Source organism: Phyllopteryx taeniolatus, chromosome 6 (assembly GCF_024500385.1).
Source record: "Phyllopteryx taeniolatus isolate TA_2022b chromosome 6, UOR_Ptae_1.2, whole genome shotgun sequence".
NCBI classification, from domain to species: Eukaryota; Metazoa; Chordata; class Actinopteri; order Syngnathiformes; family Syngnathidae; genus Phyllopteryx; species Phyllopteryx taeniolatus.
This window is the reverse complement of record NC_084507.1, coordinates 1,597,809-1,625,627: the sequence shown is the minus strand read 5'-3', so window position 1 is coordinate 1,625,627 and position 27,819 is coordinate 1,597,809. Positions and strand designations below refer to the sequence as shown.

At 43.9% G+C, this 27,819-nt stretch overlaps 1 protein-coding gene across 2 annotated transcripts; it reads right to left on the bottom strand.

Annotated features, from left to right (window-relative positions):
* Positions 1 to 237: 237 nt before the first annotated feature.
* LOC133479641 (protein Jumonji-like) lies at positions 238 to 27,283 on the bottom strand. 2 transcript variants are annotated; one of them, XM_061776864.1, is made up of 9 exons: positions 27,066 to 27,283; positions 26,039 to 26,155; positions 18,812 to 19,454; positions 18,385 to 18,520; positions 17,885 to 18,054; positions 17,061 to 17,198; positions 14,628 to 14,854; positions 9,258 to 9,812; positions 8,683 to 8,806 (listed from the first exon to the last, which is right to left on the bottom strand). In XM_061776864.1, the coding sequence occupies exons 2-9, from the start codon at positions 26,081 to 26,083 to the stop codon at positions 8,711 to 8,713; spliced, it is 2,010 nt and encodes a 669-aa protein (XP_061632848.1). In that variant the 5' UTR covers positions 26,084 to 26,155; positions 27,066 to 27,283; the 3' UTR covers positions 8,683 to 8,710. The 2 variants fall into 2 exon arrangements, with proteins under 2 accessions (XP_061632847.1, XP_061632848.1); XM_061776863.1 differs by having other exon boundaries at positions 238 to 9,812.
* Positions 27,284 to 27,819: the final 536 nt, after the last annotated feature.

The following is a 27,819-nucleotide window of genomic DNA, read 5'->3' as shown; positions in this document are numbered from 1 at the left end:
CCACTACAACAGCAACTTACAACTTCATAACATTGCAATTTGAAAGTTATATTACAAGTACTCGCACTGGAATATGCATAATTAGCAATGTAGTTAGATTGCAGCACAATACACCATACAATCCAGGAACAACTAACTAATTTAAAATTCTGACCATTCAGTTATATTGCTACTGTACAGTGATAGTATTTAGCATGTAATGTATTTGTATAAATAATCACACAAAAACCTTTAGAATGACTGCAACGGCAAAAATACAAAGATCAGTTTTATTAATGAGCACTTCACATTTTTTCACTGAACAGATAAGGAAATTGTATGCAACAGTAAAAAGCCCATTATGAACACACAGACAGGCCAGTAGCACAGCTGCCTTTCCCAAGATAGCTGCTCACGATGACAAAAACTTTATATCACATCATAGAGCAGGTGCTTTCATGGTCAGTTGCAATACCACACACACGTCAAAGGGAATGGATAGGTTTCCAATGTGAAAATAAGGTTTGTCACTAAAAGATACGTGCACATTAAACCAAAACTATGAGTTTTCCCTTAAATTTCAGCCAGATGAACAACCAACAGGTCTACAATCAGATGCTGCGGTGTTTGCTTCGTTCATTGCTCAAGAAGAGGCCAGAGTATTGGCTGGGCATTTCGTAACTGCTTCACAATTACAAGCCCAATTCCAATGAAGTTGGGACGTTGTGTTAAACAAATAAAAACAGAATAAAATGATTTGCAAATCATGTTCAACCTATATTTCATTGAATACACTACAAAGACAAGATATTTATAATGTTCAAACTGATCAACTTGATTGTTTTTAGGAAATAATCATTAACTTAGAATTTTATGGCTGCAACACGTTCCAAAAAAGGATCATGTTTACCACTGTGTTACATCACCTTTTCTTTTAACAACATTCAATAAACGTTTGGGAACTGAGGACACTAATCGTTGAAGCTTTGTAGGTGGAATTCTTTCCGATTCTTGCTTAATGTACAGCTTCAGTTCAACAGTCCGGGGTCTCCGTTGTCGTATTTTACGCTTCATAATGAGCCACACATTTTCAATGGGAGACAGGTCTGGACTGCAAGCAGGCCAGTCTAGTACCCGCACTCTTACTACGAAGCCACGCTATTGTAACACGTGCAGAATGTGGTTTGGCACTGTCTTGCTGAAATAAGCAGGGGCGTCCATGAAAAAGACATTGCTTGGACGGCAGCATATGTTTCTCCAAAACCTGTATGTACCTTTCAGCATTAATGGTGCCTTCACAGATGTGAAAGTTACCCATGCCATTGGCACTAACATAGCCCCATACCATCACAGATGCTGGCTTTTGATCGTTGCATACATAACAGTCTGGATGGTTCTTTTCCTCTTTGGCCCGGAGGACACGACATCCACAATTTCCCAAAACAATTTGAAATGTGGACTCGTCGGACCACAGAACACTTTTCCACTTTGCATCAGTCCATCTTAGATGAGCTCAGGCCCAGAGAAGCCGGCGGCGTTTCTGGGTGTTGTTGATAAATGGCTTTTGCTTTGCATAGTAGAGTTTCAAGTTGCACTTACGGATGTAGCGCCAAACTGTATTTACTGACGTTGGTTTTCTGAAGTGTTCCTGAGCCCATGTGGTTATATACTTTAAACAATGATGTCGTTTTTTGACGCAGTGCCGCCTGAGGGATCGAAGGTCACAGGCATTCAATGTTGCTTTTCGGCCTTGCCACGTATATGCAGTGATTTCTCCAGGTTCTCTGAACCTTTTGATGATGATATGGACCGTAGATGATGGAATCCCTAAATTCCTTGCAATTGTACCTTGAGGAACATCGTCCTTAAACTGTTGGACTATTTTCTCACGCACTTGTTCACAAAGAGGTGAAGCTCGCCCCATCTTTGCTTGTGAATGACTGAGCAATTCAGGGAAGCTCCTTTTGTACCCAATCATGGCACCCACCTGTTCCCAATTAGCCTGTTCACCTATGGGATGTTCCAAACAGGTGTTTGATGAGCATTCCTCAACTTTCTCAGTCTTTTTTGCCACCTGTCCCAGCTTTTTTGGGACATGTTGCAGTAATAAAATTCTAAGCTAATGATTATGTGCTAAAAACAAAGTTGATCAGTTTGAACATTACATATCTTTGTAGTGTATTCAATTAAATATAGGTTGAACATGATTTGCAAATCATTGTATTCTGTTTTTATTTATGTTTAACACAATATCCCAACTTCATTGGAATTGGGGTTGTACAACACGCCTGATCACAATGCCCTGAGCAAACATTGGTTACTGGCCCACAAGAACGTCACAGTGCTGGAGCAACCTCCCAGTATGCTCAAGGTGGTCATAAAGGGGACTCCTTTTGAAAACATGAATGACATTGCGATGGCCATGATGACTTATCTGCAGAGCATCCAGGAGTGCAGGTGTGGTAGAGAAAGCTGGAAAAGTGCATTAGACTCCAGGGGGATTACACGTGGAGAAAATTGTTGGTACCCCTCTGTTAATACAAGAAAAACCCACAGTGGTCACAGAAATAGCTTGAATCTGACATAAGTAATAATAAATGAAAAAATAATGAAAATTAACCAATGAAAATCAGACATTGCTTTTGAATTGTGGTATTATTTTAAAAAACAAACTGAGGAAACAGGTCTGGAAAAGAATTATGGTACCCTTAACGTAATATGTTGCACAACCTTTTGAGGCAATCACTGCACTCAAATGATTTTTCTAACTTTCGAATTATACTTTTGCACCTCTCAGCAGGTATTCTGGCCCAATCTTCACGAACAAACTTCTACAGTTGTCTCAGGTTTTAAAGGTGCTTTTTCTCAAGACACCATGTTTCAGCTCCTTCCACAGATGTTCAATAAGATTTAGATCAGGGCTCATGGAAATCCACCTCAGAATAGTCCAAGGTTTTGCTCTTAGCCATTCTTGGGTGTTTTTAGCTGTGTGTTTTTGGTCATTATCCTGTTGCAAGACCTATGACCTGTGACTGAGACCAAGCTTTCTGACACTGGGCAGCAGATTTCTCGCTAGAATACCTTGATGGTCTTGAGATTTCATTGTATCCTACACAGATTATGCCAGATGTAGTAAAGCAGGCCCAGAACACAACAGAGCATCCTCCATGTTTCACAGTAGGGACAATGTTCTTTTCTTGGTCTGATTCATTTTTTGCATCTGTGAACATAGAGCTGATGTACCTTGGCAAAAAGTTCCAGTTTTGTCTTGTGTGTCCATTGGACATTCTCCCAGAAGCTTTGTGGCTTGTCAGCATGCAGTTTGGCAAATTCCAGTCTCACATTTTTACGATATATTTTCAACAGTGGCGTCTTCCTTGGTCATCTCGCATGAAATCCACTGGCTCAAACAACAATGGATGGTGCGATCTAACATTGATGTACCTTGACCTTGGAGTTCGCCTTTAATTTCTTTGGAGGTTGTTGTAGGCTCTTTTGTTACCATTCCGATATAATCTGTCTCTTCAATTTGTCATCAATTTTCCTCCTGTGGTCACACCCAGGGAGGTTGGCTACAGCCCTATGGATCTGAAATTTCTGAATAATATGTCCAACTGCAGTCACAGGAACAAGCTGCTTGGCAATGGTCTTATAGCCTTTAACTTTAATGTGCTTGTCTATAATTTTGTTGCTTATCTCCTGAGACAATGCTTTCCTTCGCTTCCTCTGGTCAATGTTTAGGGTGGTACGCACAATGTCACGAAACACAGTGATTACTTGTCACCCTTTTTTTTTCTTTTTTTTTTTTTTTTTTTTTTTTAAATAGGCCGACTGACCGATTACAAGTGTGAAGACACCTTTGATGCTAATTAGAGGAGAGCGCACTTGTTTGAACCTCTCCCTATGGTCAATTTATTTTCAATCTTTTCTAGGGTTACCATCATTTTTCCAGGCCTCCATCCATTCATCCATCTTCTAACGCTTATCTGAGGTCGGGTCGCGGGGGCAGTAGCTTTAGCAGGGACGCCCAAGACTTCCCTTTCCCCAGCCACTTCATCCATCCCTTCCGGGGGGATCCCGAGGCATTCCCAGGCCAGCCGAAGGATGTAGTCTCTCCAGCGTGTCCTGGGTCGTCCCCGGGGTCTCCTCCCGGTGGGACGTGCCCGGAACACCTCACCGGGGAGGCGTCCGGGAGGCATCTGAATCAGATGCCCCAGCCACCTCATCTGGCTCCTCTCGATGTGAAGGAGCAACGGCTCTACTCTTGAGATCCTCCCGGATGACCGAGCTTCTCACCCTCTCTCTAAGGGAGAGCCCGGACACCCTGCGGAGGAAACTCATTTTGGCCGCTTGTATCCGGGATCTCGTTCTTTCGGTCACGACCCACAGCTCGTGACCGTAGGTGAGGGTAGGAACGTAGATCGACCGGTAAATCGAGAGCTTCGCCTTTCGGCTTAGCTCCTTCTTTACCACAATGGATCGATATAAAGTCCGCATCACTGCAGACGCTGCACCAATCCGCCTGTCGATCTCCCGTTCCATTCTTCCCTCACTCGTGAACAAGACCCCAAGATACTTGAACTCCTCCACTTGGGGCAGGATCTCATCCCCGACCTGAAGAGGGCACGCCACCCTTTTCCGACTGAGGACCATGGTCTCAGATTTGGAGGTGATGATTCTCATCCAAGCCGCTTCACACTCGGCTGCGAACTGATCCAATGAGAGTTGGAGGTCACGGCTTGATGAAGCCAACAGAACCACATCATATGGAAAAAGCAGATATGCAATACTGAGGACACCAAACCGGACCCCCTCTACGCCTCGGCTGCGCCTAGAAATTCTGTCCATAAAAGTTATGAACAGAATCAGTGACAAAGGGCAGCCTTGGCGGAGTCCAACCCTCACCTGAAACGAGTCCGACTTACTGCCGGATATGCGGACCAAACTCTGACTCCGGTCGTACAGGGACCTAACAGCCCGTATCAGGGGGTTCGGTACCCCATACTCCCGAAGCACGCCCCACAGGGCCACCCGAGGGACACGGTCGAACGCCTTCTCCAAATCCACAAAACACATATAGACTGGTTGGGCGAACTCCCATGCACCCTCGAGGACCCTGCAAAGGGTGTAGAGCTGGTCCACGGTTCCACGGCCAGGACGAAAACCATACTGCTCCTCCTGAATCTGGGATTCAACTTCCCGACGGACCCTCCTCTCCAGCACCCCTGAATAGACTTTACCAGGGAGGCTGAGGAGTGTGATCCCCCTGTAGTTGGAACACACCCTTCGGTCCCCCTTCTTAAGAAGGGGGACCCGACCCAGTCTGCCAATCCAGAGGCACTGTCCCCGATGTCCACGCGATGTTGTAGAGGCGTGTCAACCAGGACAGCCCTACAACATCCAGAGCCTTGAGGAACTCCGGGCGAATCTCATCCACCCCTTGGGCCTTGCCACCGAGGAGCTTTTTAACCACCTCGGCGACCTCAACCCCAGAGATAGGAGAACCCGCCTCAGAGAACCCAGACTCTGCTCCCTCATGGGAAGGCGTGTCGGTGGAATTGAGGTGGTCTTCGAAGTATTCTCCCCACCGGCTCACAACGTCCCGAGTCGAGGTCAGCAGCGCCCCATCCCCACTATACACAGTGTTGATGGTGCACTGCTTTCCCCTCCTGAGACGTCGGATGGTGGACCAGAATTTCCTTGAAGCCGTCCGGAAGTTTTTCTCCATGGCCTCACCGAACTCCTCCCATGCCCGATTTTTTGCTTCAGCGACCACCAAAGCTGTATTCCGCTTGGCCAGCCGGTACCCATCAGCTGCCTCAGGAGTCCCACAGGTCAAAAAGGCCCGATAGGACTCCTTCAGCTTGGCGGCATCCCTCACCATTGGTGTCCACCAACAGGTTCGGGGATTGCCGCCACGACAGGCACCGACCACCTTACGGCCACAGCTCCGGTCGGCCGCCTCAGCAATGGAGGCGCGGAACATGGTGCACTCGGACTCGATGTCCTCCGCCTCCCCCGGAACATGAGCAAAGTTCTGTCGGAGGTGGGTGTTGAAACTCCTTCTGACAGGGGATTCCGCCAGACGTTCCCAGCAGACCCTCACAATACGTTTGGGCCTGCCACGTCGGACCGGCATCTTCCCCCACCATCGGCGCCAACTCACCACCAGGTGGTGATCAGTTGACAGCTCCGCCCCTCTCTTTAACCGAGTGTCCAAGACATGCGGCCGCAAGTCCGATGACACGACCACAAAGTCGATCATCGAACTGCGACCTAGGGTGTCCTGGTGCCAAGTGCACGTGTGGACACCCTTATGCTTGAACATGGTGTTCGTTATGGACAATCCGTGACGAGCACAGAAGTCCAATAACAGAACACCGCTCGGGTTCTGATCGGGGGTGCTGTTCCTCCCAATCACGCCCTTCCAGGTCTCACTGTCATTGCCCACTTGAGCATTGAAGTCCCCCAGCAGAACGATGGAGTCCCCAGCGGGAGCGCTCTCCAGCACCCCCTCCAAGGACTCCAAAAAGGGTGGGTACTCTGAACTGGTGTTTGGTGCATAGGCACAAATAACAGTCAGGCGGAGGGAGGCTACCCTCTCGTCCACCGGGGTGAACCCCAACGTACGGGCGCCGAGCCGGGGAGCAATAAGTATACCCACACCTGCTCTGCGCCTCTCACCGTGGGCAACTCCAGAGTGGAAGAGAGTCCAACCCCTTTTGAGAGGACTGGTACCAGAGCCCAAGCTGTGCGTGGAGGCGAGTCCGACTATATCTAGTCGGAACTTCTCGACCTCACGCACCAGCTCGGGCTCCTTCCCTGCCAGAGAGGTGACATTCCACGTCCCTCGAGTCAGCTTCTGCCAAGGTCCCCGCCTTCGGCCACCGCCCAGCTCGCATTGCACCCGACCCCTATGGCCCCTCCCACAGGTGGTGAGCCCATGGGAATTTCCAGGCCTGTTTCATGAATTTGATTTTTAAAATAATTCTGTTGAACCACAATTAAAAGAAATGTCTGATTTTCATTAGTGAATTTTCATAAAATGTGTATTTATTATTATTTTTGTCAGATTCAAGTTATTTCTGTGACCAGTGTGGGTTTTTCTTTCATTACCAGAGGTGTCCCAACAATTTTGTCCATGTGTAGTTCCAGGGAGAAAACTTGCAGTTTGATTTGAAATATATCTTTTGTAACACAACATATGTGGTACTAACATCTCAATACTAGTGAGGAGACGGCTTAAAGTAAAAGAGCAGAAAAGTAGTATGATTTTTCTTTTTAGGACAAACATTTTTTAGATAGTACATGGAAGCACCTGAAATCATTATTTGATATAGTGTGATTGTTCACTATATCCAATTAATAGATAACACAATTATATTGCTCAAACTATTTTTACTGTACATCTATATAAAAACATCATAATAGATAAGTGTATACAAGAACATAAAATATCTTACAGCAATATCCAGTGTTGGTCTTTTAAATACACTCACTGGCCAAAAGATTTCGTACACCTGCATCATCTAATGTGAGTCAGTTCAGGAGCTGTATCAAAGATTTTGCCTTTACAAAGATAATAAAACTGCATGTCAAAGTTAATTTACCTTTTTTTTTTTTAATGATGGACCTTACAGTTACAAGGTTTCTTCCCTTCACTGTCAGGCCTATGGTAGCTACAGAACCATCTCTTACGATGCTTTGCTGTAAACTCGAATACAAACAATTTTAAACATTCCTTAATATTTTTACTGTATTCTAATAATGCTCTTTATTATTAATTACATATTGCATTACAGTGGTACCTCGAGATATGAGTGACCCAACTTCCGAGTTTTGAGATGTGAGTCGTCGACTGGCCGAGTTTTTGCGTTGACTTGCGAGCCCAAACTTGAAAAATGAGTGCTCCATGGCAGCAGGAGGCTCCACTCCACATTTCTAAAAATTGTGGTGTCTTTTGGGGGACTGGAATGGATTGATTGTATTTCCATTCATTTTAATGGCGAAATAAGTTTTGAGATGAGTTTTTGAGATAAGAGCATGGTCACAGAACGAATGCAACTAGTATCTCAAGGTACCACTGTATTTATTAATCAAACAAATTAATACTATATTAATAATATTACAAAAAATGTATATAAATGGGCATGGTGAGTTAGTGATTAGCACATCTACCCTAGAGTTCTGAAGTTCGAACTTTGAATCTCAACTCTGGCCTTCTTGTGGGGCGTTTGCATGTCCTCCCCACTTGTGTGGGTTTTCCCATAGTTCTCTGGCTACCTCCCACATTCCCAAAGAAATTTGGTTTAATTGCAGAATAAATTGTCCATAGGCGTGAATGCGATTGTGAATGGTTGTGTGACCTGTGATTGGCTGGGACCAGTCCAGGGTGTACCAATTGTTTCACCTAAAGTTAGCTGGGATAGGCTCCAGTTCACCTGTGACCCTAATGAGGACAAGCGGTATCGAAAATTAATGGCTGGATAAGTAAAGAGGATTTTTCGAGACAGCTCCCGACGTGGAACTCATTAGTTGCTGTGGGTGTACTGTATATAATTATTGTCTCCTTGATATTAAATCTTAATATAGTAAACAGTGAATCTGTAAACATGTTGAGCCATGGATCAGGTTTGTTAGCGCTTGAGAAGGATTCTAGGACTGCTCCTTGTTTTAACTGTTGAGGTAGTAGATTTGATCTGCCTAAGACGTTTTGTAGAGCCCTTGGATGTTACAGAATAGCTACCATCCTTTGTTGAGTCAGCAGTCCAGCCCTTGGAAGAGTCAATTGCAGCACATTGGGAATCGTCAACGGAGCAGCTGCTGGCTGGTGAAATAAACGTAACAATGTCTTTGCTAGCACCTTTTTTATTTCCCTTTGGACTGTGTTTGGCAGAAAGAGTCGCTGGTGGTTTGTTATATACGTTTGGTGATGTCACTGAGTTGATTAGAGCTTTAGGAACAGAAGGTTGTCCTGAATCTCTGATAACAGTCCTAGAAACAGTAATCCTGGGAATTGTTTTGGAGCTCGGAGCTGACCCAACTGTCAGGTTCCTCTGTAGCTCTTTTTCTCTCACACTTCTGCACACAATCTCACTGACTGGAGCAAGGTCAGATTTATGTTTGACCTCAAGAGTAGTGATGCTTGCCGACGAACCAAACTTTCCAACATTAACTTTATGTATGGCCTCAGTAACATAACTGTCCCTTACTATTTTCAGCTCTCCAATACGCGCGTTTTTTGTAAGCTCTGCATCAAGGCTACCAGTGTTTCTTACCTTATGGACAGCATGTTCCCCTTGGACATCTTCCTTACAGTTAGCATCAGTCTCGTTGTTACAGTAATCACTTTCCAGTTGAACATCCCCATTGGATTGTTGTGTCCTGCACTTCTTGAATGGATTGTCGGTAGAAAAATGATTAAGAGGAGTTGCATTTGCATCTGGTGGGAGGCCTCTCCTTCTTCTAGACAATCTCACAACCCCAGGGGTCTCGTTGAGCTGTCTGGTGGCTACGTTAGTAGTCAATGGCATTTGAGCTGGTGCCCTGCTTGGATTTCTCCCTGAGTTCTGAAGACCTCTAAGAGTCTCGGGGTTACTGTAGAACTTACAAACTGTTAGGCATTGATTGTGAGGCAGCTGGTGGTTGCTGTGTTGGGAGAGGTGAATGCGCTTGACTACTTCTGGTTGGCTTTGGGAGTGGCCTCTTAGTTTACAGGTATTGTTGGGCCTTGGGAATTGCTGGCTGCCACCACCCCCTGTTTTAGGCTTCAAAGTTGAAACCGATCTGACAAAGGAGTTGCTATGTTCAGAAACTCTGGCAACCTTGGTGACCTGGAACACAGAAAGGTCTTTTAAACAGTAATATCGGATATGGTTTACTTGAAAATAGGGTTGCAAAAGTCCAGGAAATTTGGCTCTTAATGGGGAACACAAATATAGTTGGGGAAAACAGATTTTAGCATAATTCTGAATAAAACGACCAGATTTCTAGTGTACAGTGTGTAGAAGAACGGTAGTTCCTTGACTTACAAGTCGGGGTTGAACTGATAAGTAGACGAGTCGACTTCACTACTCTGCATAATTTTTTAAAGCTTAGAGTCTTTTTAGCATCTTTTCAATCGGCTAATTTACAGAGGACTTTAAACTTGCCCGTCTGCTGCCATCGCTGGACAACAGTATAATGGTTCTGTAGAGCAGCGAAATGTCCGGCGACACAGTATTCATACATCTGTGCTGGTCACAGAGTATGAAAATAAGCTGGTTGTGGAAGAGACTAGCTGTTAGCCACACTAGCTTCAGCGATTCAGATTGTTGCTTAGGATGAAAATATTCAGAAGCAGGGCAACAGCGCAAAGTGACGCTCCATCGTCGTCGCCAAAATATTATGTCCAATCAAGGAAGGGCAACATCTGTGTACTGAGAACTTTATTCATCATTCAAGTTGTAGGATATAACACACACCAACAACGCAACACTTGTGTCGCTTTACGACACAAAGCCACACTGGTCCACTAAAGTGAGGTTCTACTCTACAGTTGAAATTAAAATTTGACATACCATGATACTTCTTTTCCTTTCGGCTTGTCCCGTTAGGGGTCGCCACAGCGTGTCATCCTTTTCCATGTAAGCCTATCTCCTGCATCTTCCTCTCTAACACCAACTGCCCTCATGTCTTCCCTCACTACATCAACCTTCTCTTTGGTCTTCCGCGAGCCCTCTTGCCTGGCAGCTCCATCCTCATCACCCTTCTACCAATATACTCACTATTTCTCCAACCTGCTTGGACACGTTTCTTAACTTCCTTATCACACTCACCATTGCTCTGGACTGTTGGCCCCAAGTATTTACAGTCCTCCACCCTTGCTTTCGCTTCTCCCTGTAGCCTCACACTTCCCCCTCAGCCCCTTTCATTCACGCACATATATTCTGTCTTACTTCGGCTAATCTTCGTTCCTCTCCTTTCCAGTGCATGCCTCCATCTTTCTAACTGTTCCTCCACCTGCTGCCTGCAGATCACAATGTCATCTGCAAACATCATAGTCCACAGGGATTCCAGACTAACCTCATTTGTCAGCCTATTCATCACCACTTCAAACAGGAAAGGGTTCAGGGCCGATCCCTGATGCAGTCCCACCTCAAATTCCTCTGTCACACCTACAGCACACCTCACCACCGTTCTGCTGCTCTCATACATGTCCTGTACTATTCTAACATCTCTGTCACTCCAGACTTCCACATGCAGTACCACAATTCCTCTCTGGGTACTCTGTCATACGCTTTCTCTAGATCCACAAAGACACAATGTACCTCCTTCTGACCTTCTCTGTACTTTTCCATCAACATCCTCAAGGCAAATAATACATCTGTGATACTCTTTCTAGGTATGGAACCATACTGTTGCTCGCAAATACTCACTTCTGTCCTGAGTCTAGCCTCCACTACTCTTTCCCATAACTTGGTGTCGACTTTATTCCTCTATAGTTCCCATGGCGCTGCACATCACCCTTGTTCTTAAAAATGGGGACCCGCACACTTTTCCTCCATTCCTCAGGCATCTTCTCACGCGGTAGAATTTTGTTGAACAAGCTGGTCAAAAACTCCACAGCCACCTCTCCTCGATGCTTTCATACCTCCACAGGAATGTCATCAGGACCAACTGCCTTTCCATTTTTCATCCTCTTTAATGCCTATCGAACTCCCCCCTTACTAATCATTGCCACTTTCCGCTCCACCACACTTGGCTCCTCTATTCTTCCTTCTCTCTCATTTTCCTCATTCATCAACTCCTCAAAGTATTCTTTCCATCTATCCAGCACACAACTGGAACCAGTCAACACATTTCCATCTCTATCCTTAATCACCCTAACCTGCTGCACATCCCATCTCTAGACCTCTGTCTCCTTCTTTAGTGTCCAACCTGGGATACATGTCATATGCCTCTTGTTTTGCCTTTTCCACCTCTACCTTCGCCCTACGTCTGATCTCAATGTATTAATTTCTCCTCTCCTCGGTCCTCTCAGTGTCCCACTTCTTCTTAGCTAACCTCTTTCCTTGTATGATTTCCTGTACTTTGAGGTTCCACCACCAAGTTTCCTCCTCTCCTTTCCTGCCAGAAGATACACGAAGTACTCTCCTGCCTGTCTCCCTGATCACCTTGGCTGTAGTGGTCCAGTCTTCTGGAAGATCCTCCTGTCCACCAAGAGCCTGTCTCAGCTCTTCCCAAAAAGCCACACAACACTCTTCCTTTCTCAGCTTCCACCACATGGTTCTCTGCTCTGCCTTTGTCTTTTTAATCTTCCTCACCACCACCAGTCATCTTTCATACCACCATCCTATGCAGTCTAGCCACTCCTTCCCCTACCACTACCTTACAGTCAGTAACCTTCAGATTACATTGTCTGCACCAGATGTAATCCACCTGTGTGCTTCTACCTCCTCTCTCGTAGGTCATGTCTATGTTCCTGCCTTTTCTGGAAAAAAGTTTTTCACTACAGCCATTTCCATCCTTTTGGCAAAGTCTACCACCATCTGTCCCACCGAGTTCCTTTGCTGGATGCCGTACTTACCCATTACTTCTTCATCACCCCTGTTTCCTTCACCAACATGTCCATTACAATCTGCACCAATCACAACTCTCCCTCTGTCTGGAATGCTCAGAATTACTTCGTCTAGCTCCTACCAGAATTTCTCTTTCACCTCTCGGTTACATCCTACCTGTGGGGCATAGCCGCTAATCACATTATACATAACACCCTCAATTTCAAGTTTCAGCCTCATCACTCGATCTGATACTCTTTTAACCTCCAAGACATTCTTAGGTAACTCTTCTTTTAAAATAACCCCTACTCCATTTCTCTTACCATCTACACCATGGTAAAATAATGTAAACGCTGCGCCTAAACTTCTAGCCTTACTGCCTTTCCACCTGATCTCCTGGACACACAATATATCAACCTTTCTCCTAATCATCATGTCAACCAACTCCAGAGATTTTCCTGTCATAGTACCAACATTCAATGTCCCCACAATTGTAGGCTCTGTGCTTTCCTCTTCTCTTTCTGCCTAAGAACCCGCTTTCCACCTCTCCTTCGTCTTTGACCCACAGTAGCTGAATTTCCACTGGCGCCCTGCAGGTTAACGGTGCCGGCGTTGTTAACCCGGACCACAACCGATCCGGAATGGAACGTTTACATACCATGATACACTATATAAAAAACAATCAATTTGGATTACCACAATTATTTATATTTGCTAAATGGCAGAATAATTAAAGATTTTAAGACAATTCTTCATGACTTTTTTTTTTTTAGTACTGTACTGACATGACCTGAAAGACCATTCTGCCAGAAAGAAGCCATTATTCCAAAAGAAACAAGAGAAGTCCTATATTCTGGACAAACTAAAACTGAAATGTTCGGCCAAAATGAGCATCGTTACAAAAGAGGGAAAGCTTCCTAAACAGAGAACACCATCCTAACAGTGAAATACAAGAGTGGTAGCATCATGTTGCTGAGGGAGGGATTGGGATTGAGTCTGATTTAATGTCAGAGAGAAAAAAAGTATCTTTTATATAGTGTATGTAAACATCTGATTTTAACTGTCAGATGGATGGATGGACTTGCTGATATAAAAATAGTTGGGCCTCTGAATTGTCTGCCCACTCACCAAGTGTAAAATTATACAACCAAGTGAATCTTTTGTTTGCAGTCTTTTTCTGAAAATGCGTGTGAGCGAGCCATTCTTCATTTTGAAAATTGTGTCTTATAAATCTGCTACGTTTCATAATAAACACCTCCACTACAAGTTTCTCAGTCCTCCTCCACCACGATAAATTAACATTTACTGGCCACGTCCAGACTGCCTGAAACACTATCATGGCATAGCTAAAAGGTAAGCAGAACTACTAGCTCTGTCCCCGGTCATTATATTAACAAAAGCCAAACTAACGCAGTATAGTTAGCGGAAAATAAGTACCATATTTTCACGACCATAAGGCGTGCTTAAAGCTCGGGGCGCCTTATAATGCGGTGCCCCTTATAATGCGGTGCGCCTTATAATGCGGTGCGCCTTATGTGTGCACAGAGTTCCAAAATCTGTAAATGTTCTTGTGTGTATAGTGACAGACAACAGATAAATGCTATTCTATTAGATGGCAGGAAGTACATACAGTAATTAATGTATCCACTTAGTGACATTTTTGTTGGTTAGGGTGCAGTGAGATTTTTCAATTGTAAAATACGTGCCTTGGCTCCATAAAGGTTGTAAATCACTGTTCTAGGGTATAACAGGTTTGTCCCAGACATAAGACAATATCATCGGAACGTTTTTTTAATTGTGAAAAAAATGCATGTCTCCTTTAAATTAATATTGAACACAATTGAGGTTAGCATTTTGGTGTGGCCCTCGAAAACCGTTCCAGTTTCTCACATAGGCACTTGGGAGAATTAATTGCCCACCAGTGGTGTACGGTCTAATTTAGATAAGTCAAAAGATGATTAGGCCAATGACTACTAATAAGTGTGCAAGGCACCTGTCTTTTCCTCCTTCCAATCTGTTGGGCCACAACAAATCACGATTTGGCAGCCCTGTCCCATCACAATAATCTAGACATCTTCCAGAAACAGAAATGAAAGGAAATGAATAGACCTTTTTATTCTTCCTGAGCTGTATGGAGAAGTGCCTAGGTCTCAGGTGGTGTTTTGGAACTTCCTCTCTCCTGCCAGCCTCCATACATTCATTCTTTATCCGCTGCCCCTCCTCCTCCTTCCTCTCTCTCTCCCTTCTCCTTTGTGCCCGGGCAGTTAGATGGCAGATGGAACTGCCCTCTGCATAGTCAGAGCCTCCAAGGTTCAGTGACCTACAGCCTGGCTGCACTGCAGGACAACATACACAAAGACAAAATACGTTCATGTCAGCAAGATAGTTATTAACCCCTAAATATTGATTAGGATTTTTTTTGTTTTTAATAATACCAGCATAATACCTGGTGTGCCTGCCCATTAATCAAGTGTGAAACTAAACAACCAAGTAAATCTTTTGTTGACTGGCTATTCCTGAAAAATGTGTCCGCGAGTGAACTATTATTCATTTTAAGAATTGTGTCGTCACAAAAACCTCCCCAACATAGTTTCTCAGTCGTTCTCCCCTGCTGTCTTAAACACCATCTTGTCAAAGCCAAATGCTAAGGAGAGCTGCATTGTGTTTTTCTAGATGCACAGATTAGAATTAGCTTCTGATACGTGAAACCTACTTGATTGTTCAGTGATGTCGCCTTTATATTAAGTATTTAACATTTTGTAATACAGTGAAGCACCGTTACAACGCAATTCACTTTTCGCACTCCCACTCGCAGATTTTTAGGCAATCGTTTATTAAGAGTTTTTAAAATACTATATAGGCAAGTCCAAATTTAGAGTTGCGTGCCTTCAGTGTAGTACCACGTTATGCCGCAATATGCCTGGCTCCAGCACGCCGGGACCGTAGTGAGGATAAGCGGTACGGAAGATAGATGAATGAATGAATGTACAATATTCTTGTTATCCATTGCTGTTGCTTGCTCTCATTATATTGTTTAAACGAGTTTGTATTGTTTTAGGTGTGTTTATAGTCCTTTCAACAACAACAAAAATAAGTGCTACAAATGTAATAAAAACATGCCTAGGGTGTATTTAAATAGGGTATTTCTATTTCACTTATTGCAGAGGTGGACTGGAATTTAACCCCCCATGGAGGGGGGGCATTACTGCATACAGATAATTTATGAATGGATAACCAATTTATTATCATACAAATAACTATGAACAGATAACCAGCCAATTTAAAAAATGACCTGGTTATTTATACTTTTCCACAAAAGGACTCAGGACTTTATTGAGCTCAGGAAGTAGGAGAATTTCATCAAATTCACACTTTTTAGTTGATAATCAACATTAATATTGAAAATTTTGGGTGGTAAATATTTAATGGACAGGGGAGGAAATAAAAACGGTTATGTACAGTAACTTAAGCTGTCAGGTAATTGTGACAGATATAGAAAGGAGGAAAAATTTGCCCGAAATGACATGACAGTACTCACTCAGCCTTTGTTTGTCAAAAGTCAAGTACAATACTTGAGTTCATGTGGAGGTGAAAGGCCCAGTTTGACTGGGTTTTCCTTGGACCACGCCACTGTGCTTAGACAGCGACGGCCTGCCCACAAACTGTGACAGAATGGTGGATCACTTGCTTGTGCTTTGATTAAAATCACTGCCACTGAGAGCTTTAAAAGTAAAATATCCATGTTAACTGGGAGGGCTGGCAGTGAATGGGTTTTAAGAAGGCAGCTAGCTGCACTACACTCCGTTCTCATGGTTATACAGCATGCTTCATTTTGGCGCCGAGTGGCAACCTGGCTGGCCACTGCGGGATCCCAGGCTTCTCTTTGCCAATCAATCAACAGTGAGGCTCGTGGCTACTCCGCTTCCCGTATGTGAAAGTCGGTGGGCCTGTACGCCCAGCCCGCAGTGAGCGGCGCCGCCTTACCCCCTAGGAGTAAAAACCCAGATGAACTAACTCCCCCTCAGTCGCGCTGAGAGGGAAATATAAGATAATACAATTACAAACCGTATGGTAGACATTTCTACAGCACACGTACACCTCTATCTGCCACGATCGCTCGCCATGTCACGTGAGCATTGTATTTTTTAACACACACACACCCAGGGCGTGTCTTGTTAAAAAAACTAAAGCTAAGTACTTTAAGCCATGCTCTATATCGTGGATTTTCACCCAACACGGGTGGGTCAGGAATGTATCCCCTGGGACAGTATATCAGAAAGCATCACAGGAGTAGGTAGATGTCAGTGACATAATATATTTGACAAAATCTACTGATAAGTCTTGAATATGCATTGTCATTTTTCTTATTTCTCACTGCTTAAGAAATTAATATAAGGTGAAAGTAAGGTAAACTTTTTATATTATTTAATTCTCAAAGCATTTTTTTGCCCCTTTTTTTTTTTGCACTTAATTAAATTTTAACATTGCAATCACATATGAAACCACTGTATCCAGACAGTCATAGAGAATGTAGATGAGCACCTGTTTGTGTGACTGTATTGTTCCTGTCAATGACAGTCTTTGGACTGCTGGAAAGACTGGAATTAAAATGTCGATTGGTGACTACTTCCTTCTCTCGTCCACTCAAGAAGGCCATGTTTCTTGGCAACGCTGCTGAACCTGACGTCACAGAGAAAAATCACTATTTAGTTGTGTCTGTGACAGTGCACCGGCGTGACCTGCGTGAGAATGATTAGATGCAAAAATACAGAGAAGTTGCTAAAACAGTGTGTGTGGGCGTGTGCGTCGATATGTGAGTGAGACAGGACTGCGAAGGAGGAAGGAGTGCGCGCCGATGCGAGTGTGTATAGTAGCAAGTGTAGTGACGGGGAAGAGTAGCGATTAGCGGAGGATCCGTTGACGTTGAATGTGCAGAGGAGCTAATAAACGCATTAAAGCAGCAAATCGGTGCTTCGTGCCTTTATTGTTGCCGCCACCCAACTCAGCTGTGCAACGAGAGAAGGGAGTTAACCCCTGCGTCTCCCGACCACGGTCAGGTGACCGTAGCAGGAAAGGTTAACACTTCATATAAAGAAACTAAAATACATTAAAATAAAAAACTAAGATGCTGTACTGACCATTACTGCTGAGTGTGTGAAAAAAGGAGGGCGATTAGGCAAAGATACTCCCGCCGCACAAACACTATGCACTAGCTAAACAGAAACACTTCGGTGTTGGGACAAGATGGCGGACAAGGCACGGACGTCGTAAAGTCGAAACGTCGTAGGTCGAGTACGTCGTAACTCGAGGACTTCCTGTATACAAATGAATTCAGCTTGTGTCACTGATTAAATGAAATTAATTACCTCTTAGGCAGAGAAAAGATAAGAAGTCCTCAGTTTTGGGTCGACGTCTGGTTAGACTGCTGACTACTGCTAGGTTGTGGCTGTGCCTACACTGTGGTGATGATGTCAATGGTGGACCAGGAGAACTGGGTGGTGACTGGGCAAACTTTCTTTGCGCTTGCAGCCTTGGCCTACACAAACACAAAAAAAGACAAATCAGAATTTTATTTTATTTTTATTTTTTAACTTCCACCTTGAGGCATAATATAATTGTGCTACATCCGTCCTGAGGTCGGCCTGACCATAACACTCTTTCGAACTCTGACACATGATAATGACAGTTGACACCATTGCGAAAACAACTTTGTTTGTCCATCACTCCTTAGATTCTTAATGAAGTGTCCCTGCCTCTCAAAAAAAAAAAAAACTAAATTTAAAAAATAAAAAAAAAACGAACATGTCCGTTGCCAAGTTTTTCGATGCACAAAGACACACAAGGGTGAATAACAAGAGGAGCTGACCTCCTGCTATGTGGGTCATCCTTGTCACAAAGGAGGCTGACAGGGTGGCGCTGTGGGCATGACTGGAAGGACCAGCTCCAGCTTGAGCTGCCTGACCGCGAGGACGGACACTGGCCGGTGCCATTCACTAGGGAACCTAAGCAAACATGCTGAAATTTTAGTACCTGAACAAGATTATCCAGAGAATGAATGTTCATCCACGATGCCTAAACGAGATGACAAAATAATATTTTGCATTATGCTTTATTTTGCATCGATTACTGTCATATCACAAAATGTAATAACTATTGTGTAGATAGTAGATTATACTAAATGTATCCATTTTCAGAGCTTGGCTGTAAAATGACCTGACACTGATTTATTTTACCATAGTTAGATTCTACCGAGATATAGAGACTGAGCAAGGAAATTTAAGTGTGGTACTAACCCTTGATCCCTTTGGGACAGCGTGACGTCCGATTCCTGGTCGGGACAGGAGTCCTCAGGAGTGTCCGTACATTCTTGGGTGGCATCATATTTTTAACTCTGTGCTTGTGCTGGGTTGTCTGTGGTTTTGTAGTGTTTGTATATTTAGAGGTTGACATTAATGGCGGATTTGGCATTTTTTGTGACCGTAGTGTCCTGGTTGAAACTGAATTATTGTGTGAATGTTCTTGGAAACTGGTGTGCTGCACAGTTTTTTCTCGAGACCTTTTAGGTTGCGTGTGAATCCTCCGTTCTATATGATTACTTTTACTTTTTGGTGAATATGTATCCTGAGATAAGTTAGTTTTTTGCACTTTGTTAGTGCGATCACGATGATGTTTTGACTTAACTTTAGTGTTTTGGAGACTGTGTGTATTTTTCTGCATATTCTGTAGTCTGTGTGAGACTCTTTGTTGCTGGGGCTTTTGACTTGACTTTTGTGGTTCATGTGAAAGTGCAGCTTTTGCAACATGCTTGTGTTTGTGCCCATATACAGGTAAGTGACCATGTGTAGCACGGCGTGTGTCTCTGAATTCCCTGAGGGAGAGGAAAAGAACTTTGCGCACAAGACGTTCTTCACACCAGGGCATTCCATCACTGATGTCCTACAGAACCAAAGAAATACATAAGCATCAGTGGGAGTTATTCTACAACAATTACATACAACATGACTGTAGATAAGCCAGACACGTCATACACAGTGCCGTGAAAAAGTATATGCCCCCTTCATGATTTTTTTTGCATATTTATCACACTTACCACCACCTGTGGGAGGGGCCATAGGGGTCGGGTGCAGTGCGAGCTGGGCGGTGGCCGAAGGCGGGGACCTTGGCAATCCGATCCCCAGCTACAGAAGCTGGCTCTAGGGACGTGGAATGTCACCTCTCTGGCAGGGAAGGAGCCAGAGCTGGTGTGTGAGGTTGAGTAGTTCCGACTAGATATAGTCAGACTCTCCTCCACGCACAGCTTGGGCTCTGGTACCAGTCCTCTCGAGAGGGGTTGGACTCTCTTCCACTCTGGAGTTGCCCACGGTGAGAGGCGCTGAGCAGGTGTAGGTATACTTATTGCTCCCCGGCTCTGCGCCTGTACGTTGGGGTTCACCCCGGTGGACGAGAGGGTAGCGTTCCTCCGCCTTCGGGTGGGCGGGGGCGTGGGGGGTTCCTGAGTGTTGTTTGTGCGTATGCACCAAACAGCAGTTCAGAGTACCCACCCTTTTTGGAGTCCTTGGAGGGGGTGCTGGAGAGCGCTCCCGCTGGGGACTTCATCGTTCTGCTAGGGCACTTCAATGCTCACGTGGGCAATGACAGTGAGACCTGGAAGGGCGTGATTGGGAGGAACGCCCCCCCGCCCCCCCGATCAGAACCAGAGCGGTGTTCTGTTATTGGACTTCTGTGCTCATCACGGATTGTCCATAACGAACACCATGTTCAAGCATAAAGGTGTCCACACGTGCACTTGGCACCAGGACACCCTCGGTCGCAGTTCGATGATCGACTTTGTGGTCGTGTCATCGGACTTGCGGCCGCATGTCTTGGACACTTGGGTTAAGAGATGGGCGGAGCTGTCAACAGATCACCACCTGGTGGTGAGTTGGCTCCGATGGTGGGGGAAGATGCCGGTCCGACGTGGCAGGCCCAAACGTATTGTGAGGGTCTGCTGGGAACGTCTGGCGGAATCCCGTCAGAAGGCGTTTCAACTCCCACCTCCGAGAGAACTTTGCTCATGTTCCGGGGGAGGCGGGGACATCGAGTCCGACTGGACCATGTTCTGTGCCTCCATTGCTGAGGCGGCTGACCGGAGCTGTGGCCCTAAGGTGGTTGGTGCCTGTCGTGGCGGCAATCCCCGAACCCGTTGGTGGACACCAACGGTGAGGGATGCCGTCAAGCTGAAGAAGGAGTCCCATCGGGCCTTTTTGGCATGTGGGACTCCTGAGGCAGCTGATGGGTACTGGGTGGCCAAGTGGAATGCAGCTTTGGTGGTCGCTGAAGCAAAAACTCGGGCATGGGAGGAGTTTGGTGAGGCCATGGAGAAAGACTTCCGGACGGCTTTGAGGAAATTCTGGTCCACCATCCGGCGTCTCAGGAGGGGGAAGCAGTGCACCATCAACACTGTGTATAGTGGGAATGGGGCGCTGCTGACCTCGACTCTGGACATTGTGAGCCGGTGGGGAGAATACTTCGAAGACCTCCTCAATTCCACCGACACGCCTTCCCATGAGGGACCAGAGTCTGGGTTCTCTGAGGCGGACTCTCCTATCTCTGGGGTTGAGGTCACCGAGGTGGTTAAAAAGCTCCTCGGTGGCAAGGCCCCGGGGGTGGATGAGATTGCGCCGGAGTTCCTCAAGGCGCTTGATGTTGTAGGGCTGTCCTGGTTGACACGTCTCTGCAACATCGCGTTTCCGGTGAGGGTTGGACTCCGCCAAGACTGCCCTTTGTCACCGATTATGGACAGAATTTGTCACTTTTATGGACAGAATTTTTAGGCGCAGCCGAGGCGTAGAGGGGGTCCGGTTTGGTGGCCTCAGTATTGCATCTCTGCTTTTTGCTGATGATGTTGTTCTGTTGGCTTCATCAAGCCGTGACCTCCAACTCTCACTGGAGCAGTTCGCAGCCGAGTGTGAAGCGGCTAGGATGAGAATCAGCACCTCCAAATCTGAGACCATGGTCCTCAGTCGGAAAAGTCGTTCACATCGAGAGGAGCCAGATGAGGCGGCTGGGGTATCTGATTCAGATGCACGTCCCACCGGGAGGAGACCCCGGGGACGACCTAGGACACGCTGGAGAGACTACGTCTTCCGGCTGGCCTGGGAACGCCTCGGGATCCCCCCGGAAGAGCTGAATTAAGTGGCTGGGGAAAGGAAAGTCTGGGCTTCCCTGCTAAACCTACTGCCCCCGCGACCCGACCTCGGATAAGCGGTAGAAAATGGATGGATAGATGGATGGATGGATCACACTTACTCTCAATGTTTCAGGTCAACAAAGCAATTTCCTAGCAAAGAAAACCCAAGTAAATTGAAATTAAAGTTTCAAAATGATAAGTTTGTTTATTAAAAGGGGAAAAACAAATAATCCAATTTAACATGAAAATAAATACCGGTAACTGAAATCAAGCATTTGCCATAACTAGGTGGGATGAGTCTTTTGCATCACTGGGAAGGAATCTTGACCCACTCTTCTTCACAGAATTGTTTTTACTCAGTCACATTAGACGTTTTTCGAGCATGAACTTCTCGTTTAAGGTCATACCATAGCATCTCAGTTGCATTAACTCAGGACTTGGCCAATCCAAAACCTTCCTTTCGTCTTTTTTATTTTCATTTTTTTTTCCCCCGGAGGTTGCCATTTAGAGGTGGACCTGCTGGTATGTACGAACTGATGGCCAGCCACAGGAATGCTTTTAAGGCAGATGGCAGAATTACCGTAATTTCTCGTGTATAATGCGCACCCATGTATAATACACCCCCCCTAAAGTTGACCTCAAAATTCTGGAAAACCCTTCTACCCATGTATAAAGCATTTTTACAATTCATGATTTTGCTTCTAGCCATATGACCAAAACGAAGTATTATCTGTATGTTGTTCGTTTTTTTTCAAATAATTATTCTGAAGTGAAACACTATTTAAATACGTAATACTTTTTTATTTAGTTGCTCTTATTTTGAAAGTTCACAGCCCTACTTTTATTTAGTAAATAAGAAAACACACAGTTGTGCTCATATCTTTGATTACCCAAGCAGAATCTGTAAGATGTGGACAATTCTTTAAAGAAAACATGGAAGGCCAGGCGAAACATTTAATTTTATTTTAATGGGATTCAAATTAGATGGTCAACCATTTCAGAAAAGCATTATCATTAAACAAAACATAGCCATAAAGAAATTAATGAATGAATGTTCAGTCATATTTAAAAAATAATAATAATTGAGAAATTCTGGCAGGGTATGTAAACTTATGAGCACAACTGTACATATATGCAGTAGGCTTTACACGATCAGGAATTTTGGGGCCGATCACCGATCAGCGAGTTTAAAAACGATAATCGATAACCAATCACCGATCCGATCACAAGATGGAGGAATGTGTCTATTTAAATGACCTGTTCATTTACTGTATATACTTGTGTACTTAATCATCCCATCCATTTTCTGAGCCGCTTCTCCTCACTAGGGTCGCGGGCGTGCTGGAGCCTATCCCAGCTATCATCGGGCAGGAGGCGGGGTACAACTGAACTGGTTGCCAGCCAATCGCAGGGCACATACAAACAAACCATTCGCACGCACATTCACACCTACGGGCAATTTAGAGTGTTCAATTAACCTACCATGCATGTTTTTGGGATGTGGGAGGAAACCGGAGTACCCGGAGAAAACCCACGCAGGCACGGGGAGAACATGCAAACTCCACACAGGCGGACCCGGGGATTGAACCCCGGTCCTCAGAAATGTGAGGGCGACGCCACCGTGCCACCACTCCGGTAGTACATTTTTTATTAATTAGGAAACGCGGCTACAATTATGTAATTAGTTTACTGATGTTAATGTTAAATGTATTAAGTAACGATTATGTCACAACACAGAATGAACTAACTTCAAATTCAGAAATGGCCATTAAAAACAAAACATACTTAATATTTTCCTGGAGGTTGCATTTGGGATTAGCTTTTGAAGTTGGTAATAATGAAAAAAAGTGAAACAGATTTTAGTCAATTCTTTTCCGGAACGAGAGTGCTTAAAGAGGAGGATGCTATTCATGTAGCACAGCGTGAAGCAGTCATCAGGTCCAGTTGGAGATGGGCCTGGCTCAAGTTGGAGGCCAGAACAAAAAAGCATAGAAATGAGGCAAATTTAATTTTAATCTTAAATTTGTACATCAACATGTACTTGAGCGGTGTAAATACGTTTTTCAGCGTGAAAAATTTGTATTTTTTTTGCCTTATTGTACTCTTTAGAGTCTTCCAGATTGCTTATATTATGTTAAAATCAAAACAATTCTCTTGCGGTATCCCCTGAAAAAAAACCTATTTTGTCACCCTTTTCATGCCTTTGGTGTATGGTAAAGGAATTGCGTTTGTTGATGCATATAAATATCTAGGCTTCTGGTTGTTTTCCGGAGAAAACCCACGCAGGCACGGGGAGAACATGCAAACTCCGGGGATTGAACCCCGCTCCTCAGAACTGTGAGGCTGACGCTCTAACCAGTCGGTCACCGTGCCGCCCTTGTGTACTTACTTAATTGCTCAAAAAATTATATTTACAATAAATAATGTATCTTTGTTCCTCTATTTATCCCAGTGAGGCATAGTGACAGACAGAACAAATTAACGGTCTTCTATTGGATGGCACGAAGTAAATACATCCACTTTTTGAGAAATTTTTGTTTGTTGGTTTGCCGTGAGATTTTTCAATTGTAAAATATGTTCCTTGGCTCCATAAAGGTTGGAAATCACTGCTCTAGTCAGATTGTGTATTCTAATCAGTCAGGTCAAACCAACATTACAACGGTGACAGAAATAATGGGTGCTAACTTACTGTAATTAAATTACTTTATTGTAATTAAATTACTTCACCCACACCGAAACTTTCCAGCATGATTCGACAGAATGGCGGCATGTTTACGTACAACCGTTAGCGTTAGCACTAACTTGCTAGGCTACATAACGTTTTTGTTGCCTGCTATCGTATTAAAAGTATGTGAACATACGGAGTAAATGTCTTTTGCGGAGCCGATCAATGGCGAATTATGACATTAAAGCCGATCAGCATAAAATGCTAAGTCTTCTTCTTCTTCTTATCGGCCGATACCGATAAGGCCGATAAAATCGGTGTCAAGTCTAATATGCAGTCATACGTACCCCTGCCATATTGGAATGAAAGTGTGGGCTACACCTTTTTTATACCCACAAGGTGGTGGTGCCATATGAGAATGAAAGTGTACACCTTTCTCATAACCTCTAGGGGACAGTGGCATATTGGAATGAAAGTGTACATCTTTTTCATAACCTCTAGCTGGCGGCATACATTTATCAAATGGGAAAGATTATTTCCCTTTTTCCCCTATACCCGCGTATAAAGCGCGCCATTGACTTTTGACAATTTTTGGGGTGAGGGGGAAATGCATATTATACACGAGTAATTACAGTAATTGTATCATTATTCAAAAATCAGGACAGTGGTAAATACTTTTTTTGGGCACAGTGGTGTGAAACAGCCTTTACTAGTTGCTAATCACTCTAATAGTCCCCAAAAACTTAAGAGTAGGTTGTTATATTTCACTGAAATATTCAGTTAATACTGTTTATGAACACTGTCCTTGGGGAACCACCAAACTGCTCATGGGCACAAAGTCTAATCACATTGTTTTTTAATCTGTTATAATCCACTACTTTTGGTCATCAAAAAGTGACTTGTTACAAAATGCTCTCTTTTATGTCGTGTATTTCTAAATACCTGAAAACAAAACCTGAAAATGTTAAATGTTTGTCTCATATTTACCTTGTGATGTCAAACCCAAATATTTTTTTAGCTACAGCAAAAATAAAGGAATTTGTCTCACTGTTTTTATTTATATTTTGGAGGGTGTGGTTACAGCAGAGTGTAAAGTGAATTTCCACTTGGTAATTAATTAATTACTTATTTATTTATTTTAAATCATCTTGCGCTATGGCTGTACATGTCATCTTATTAACCAAAAATCTTCACATTCTGACACTCTTAATGATTACTTGTAGGACTTAAAACAGATGACTTATATTAGGTCATGCGGACAAATTTCTGTTACCCATTCTTACTCACTGTGATGGAAACAGCCAATTTTAACAAAAATACAGAGTCCATCGGCAGTTCAGCGGTCGACTACTTTGTATCATACTGAGAAGTGTTGCTTCAAATTCAGATTTACTACACTCATTTAGCTAAATAATGGACCCAAAATATGATAAACACCTATCAGTAGGATGTAAATAGTTCCATGGCACAATACTCCAAACTGCAACCACAATATTAAGATTGTGCTTAATAACTCTTGAGTGTCATTTAAAATGGAGAATTATCTCCAGACTTGTAGTGTTCTTGATTTGATTAGACCATACATGTGTACCTAATGTTGTTGGTGGTGAGTGTAACAGGTGTGTTCTTCTACATCCAGTAAACAAGCATTTGTTTATAGTAATATACAGTATACATTTTGCTCACATATTTTTTTTTGATGATATTCCGTTTGGGTCTGTCTGTACTCATCTTGCAGAGTTGACATGAATGACAGATGCTTCTTCTGCTTTGCTTACTGAGCAGGTGTGGAAATCTTGTGTCCTGACAAAAGAAAAACAATTAGTCTTGCACTCTTGATTTGTTGACATACAATTAATATATGACTCGCCTTCAGCTTTTAAAGTAAAAGTGATGGACTTTTTTAGGAAAATTTATTTTCAGACTTCATGTTGTTTTTTAATCTGTGTAGAAGATTAGATCAGGATTCAGTTAAATTTGTGAAAATTCATTGGAAAAAGTGCACAGACTTTCTCAATGAATAGAAAACATGGTTTTGAACCGAGCACATTTTGTGAAGAATTTAAGTGCTGTTTTTATAGTACGTCAATACGACTTTGTTTTTACATTTGGCTCTTTTACATAAACTTATTATTTGTGAGTGGAAATGAACGTTCAAAATAACACGTCCACAGAGGGTTGGAAATGTGACAGAAAATGTGTTACTGCAATTCGGACATCAATTTAGATCACTACTACTCTTGTCCATCATTGAGATAGCCTTCAGTCATAATAAATAAAGATCAACAAGAGTTGCTTTTATTGATTACAGTGGCATTTGGCAGCCACATCGCGTTCACTATAAACGACGTTAGCAACTACATGTTAATGAAACGCCGCGCACTTAAACTGATCCGACTGGACGGCCAACGATAGGCCTCATACATTAGTGTGTCACAATCAATCAATGCAATTGGTTACTTTTGTCAGTTCTATTCCACTTGCATTACGATAAAGTCACGAGATAAGCAGCGACTCGCGGTCTGCTTTCTCACTAATTCACCATTCTATCAATCGACGTGTGGATGTCGACTTACAAGTCGAGCAGTCTTAGAAAGCAAGCTGATAAGGGAGATGTATTCAACATTGGGGCGGACGCGAACGGTACACAGTAATGTGGCCAGAGTCGTTCAACAAAGCAGGGATGAAACAATGGGCCAAACAAATCACCCACCTCCAACGGGGTAACCGGCCTAGCGGTGCTACATCACGAGCCCTGCGCCCACCTGGGTTGGTAGCGGTAGCATACGGACCCCTCACGGGTGAACCTGGAACAAGACACACGAGAGCCCCCACCGAGTGCGGCTCGTCCGCGTGAAGGTTCCGCACGCACACGGCCCGGCATCGTGCGCATAGGAAAGCCGAGTCTCTTCCGGTCTCCTTAATGGGCGTGGCCTCCCCTGCCTCCGAACCCTGACCGCGAGAGGTCGCTGCAGAGTTGCAAAAAATAAAAAAAAAATTAAAAAAACTTAAAGACCCTGTAAAGTCATTTACGTCATTTCTTTCGAAAAACATGAAAAGTCCGATTTTAAAGACTTCAAATTCCTCTTGATACTTCTAGGACCCCACTCTCCAATCCATAACTGCCATTTTGAGAAGATTCTATAGCAGATATACAGCAGCTAATTGATAAATATAACTCAGAACGTGTCATCAGCGTTTTGAATCAAGCAACCCTTCCGTTTATTTGGTGTTAGCGCACACGCAAACACACACGTCATTGCTCGGTTATTGCCGTGTATTTTGCTATTTCACAATGTTTTATAGTGTGGCAGTTACAGTTTAAACCAAACTGGTGCGCCGTTTATGTTTCATGATGACCGCTCAAGACTTTGGGTTTTCAAACTGCCAGCAACTGTCTTGACTCACATATGATTTAAAGTGATATTCCATTCTAAATCTGTATGTTTTTATGATGTCGGTCTCCC

Coding starts and splice junctions, on each gene's coding strand:
- LOC133479641 (XM_061776863.1), bottom strand. CDS start 26,083: ATGAGTACAGACAGACCCAAACGGAATATCATCAAAAAAAAATAT. Junction 18,521..18,811: donor CTGTCCCAAAGGGATCAAGG/GTTAGTACCACA, acceptor ATGTTTGCTTAG/GTTCCCTAGTGAATGGCACC. Junction 14,855..17,060: donor CAATACAGTCACACAAACAG/GTGCTCATCTAC, acceptor GTTGTCCTGCAG/TGCAGCCAGGCTGTAGGTCA.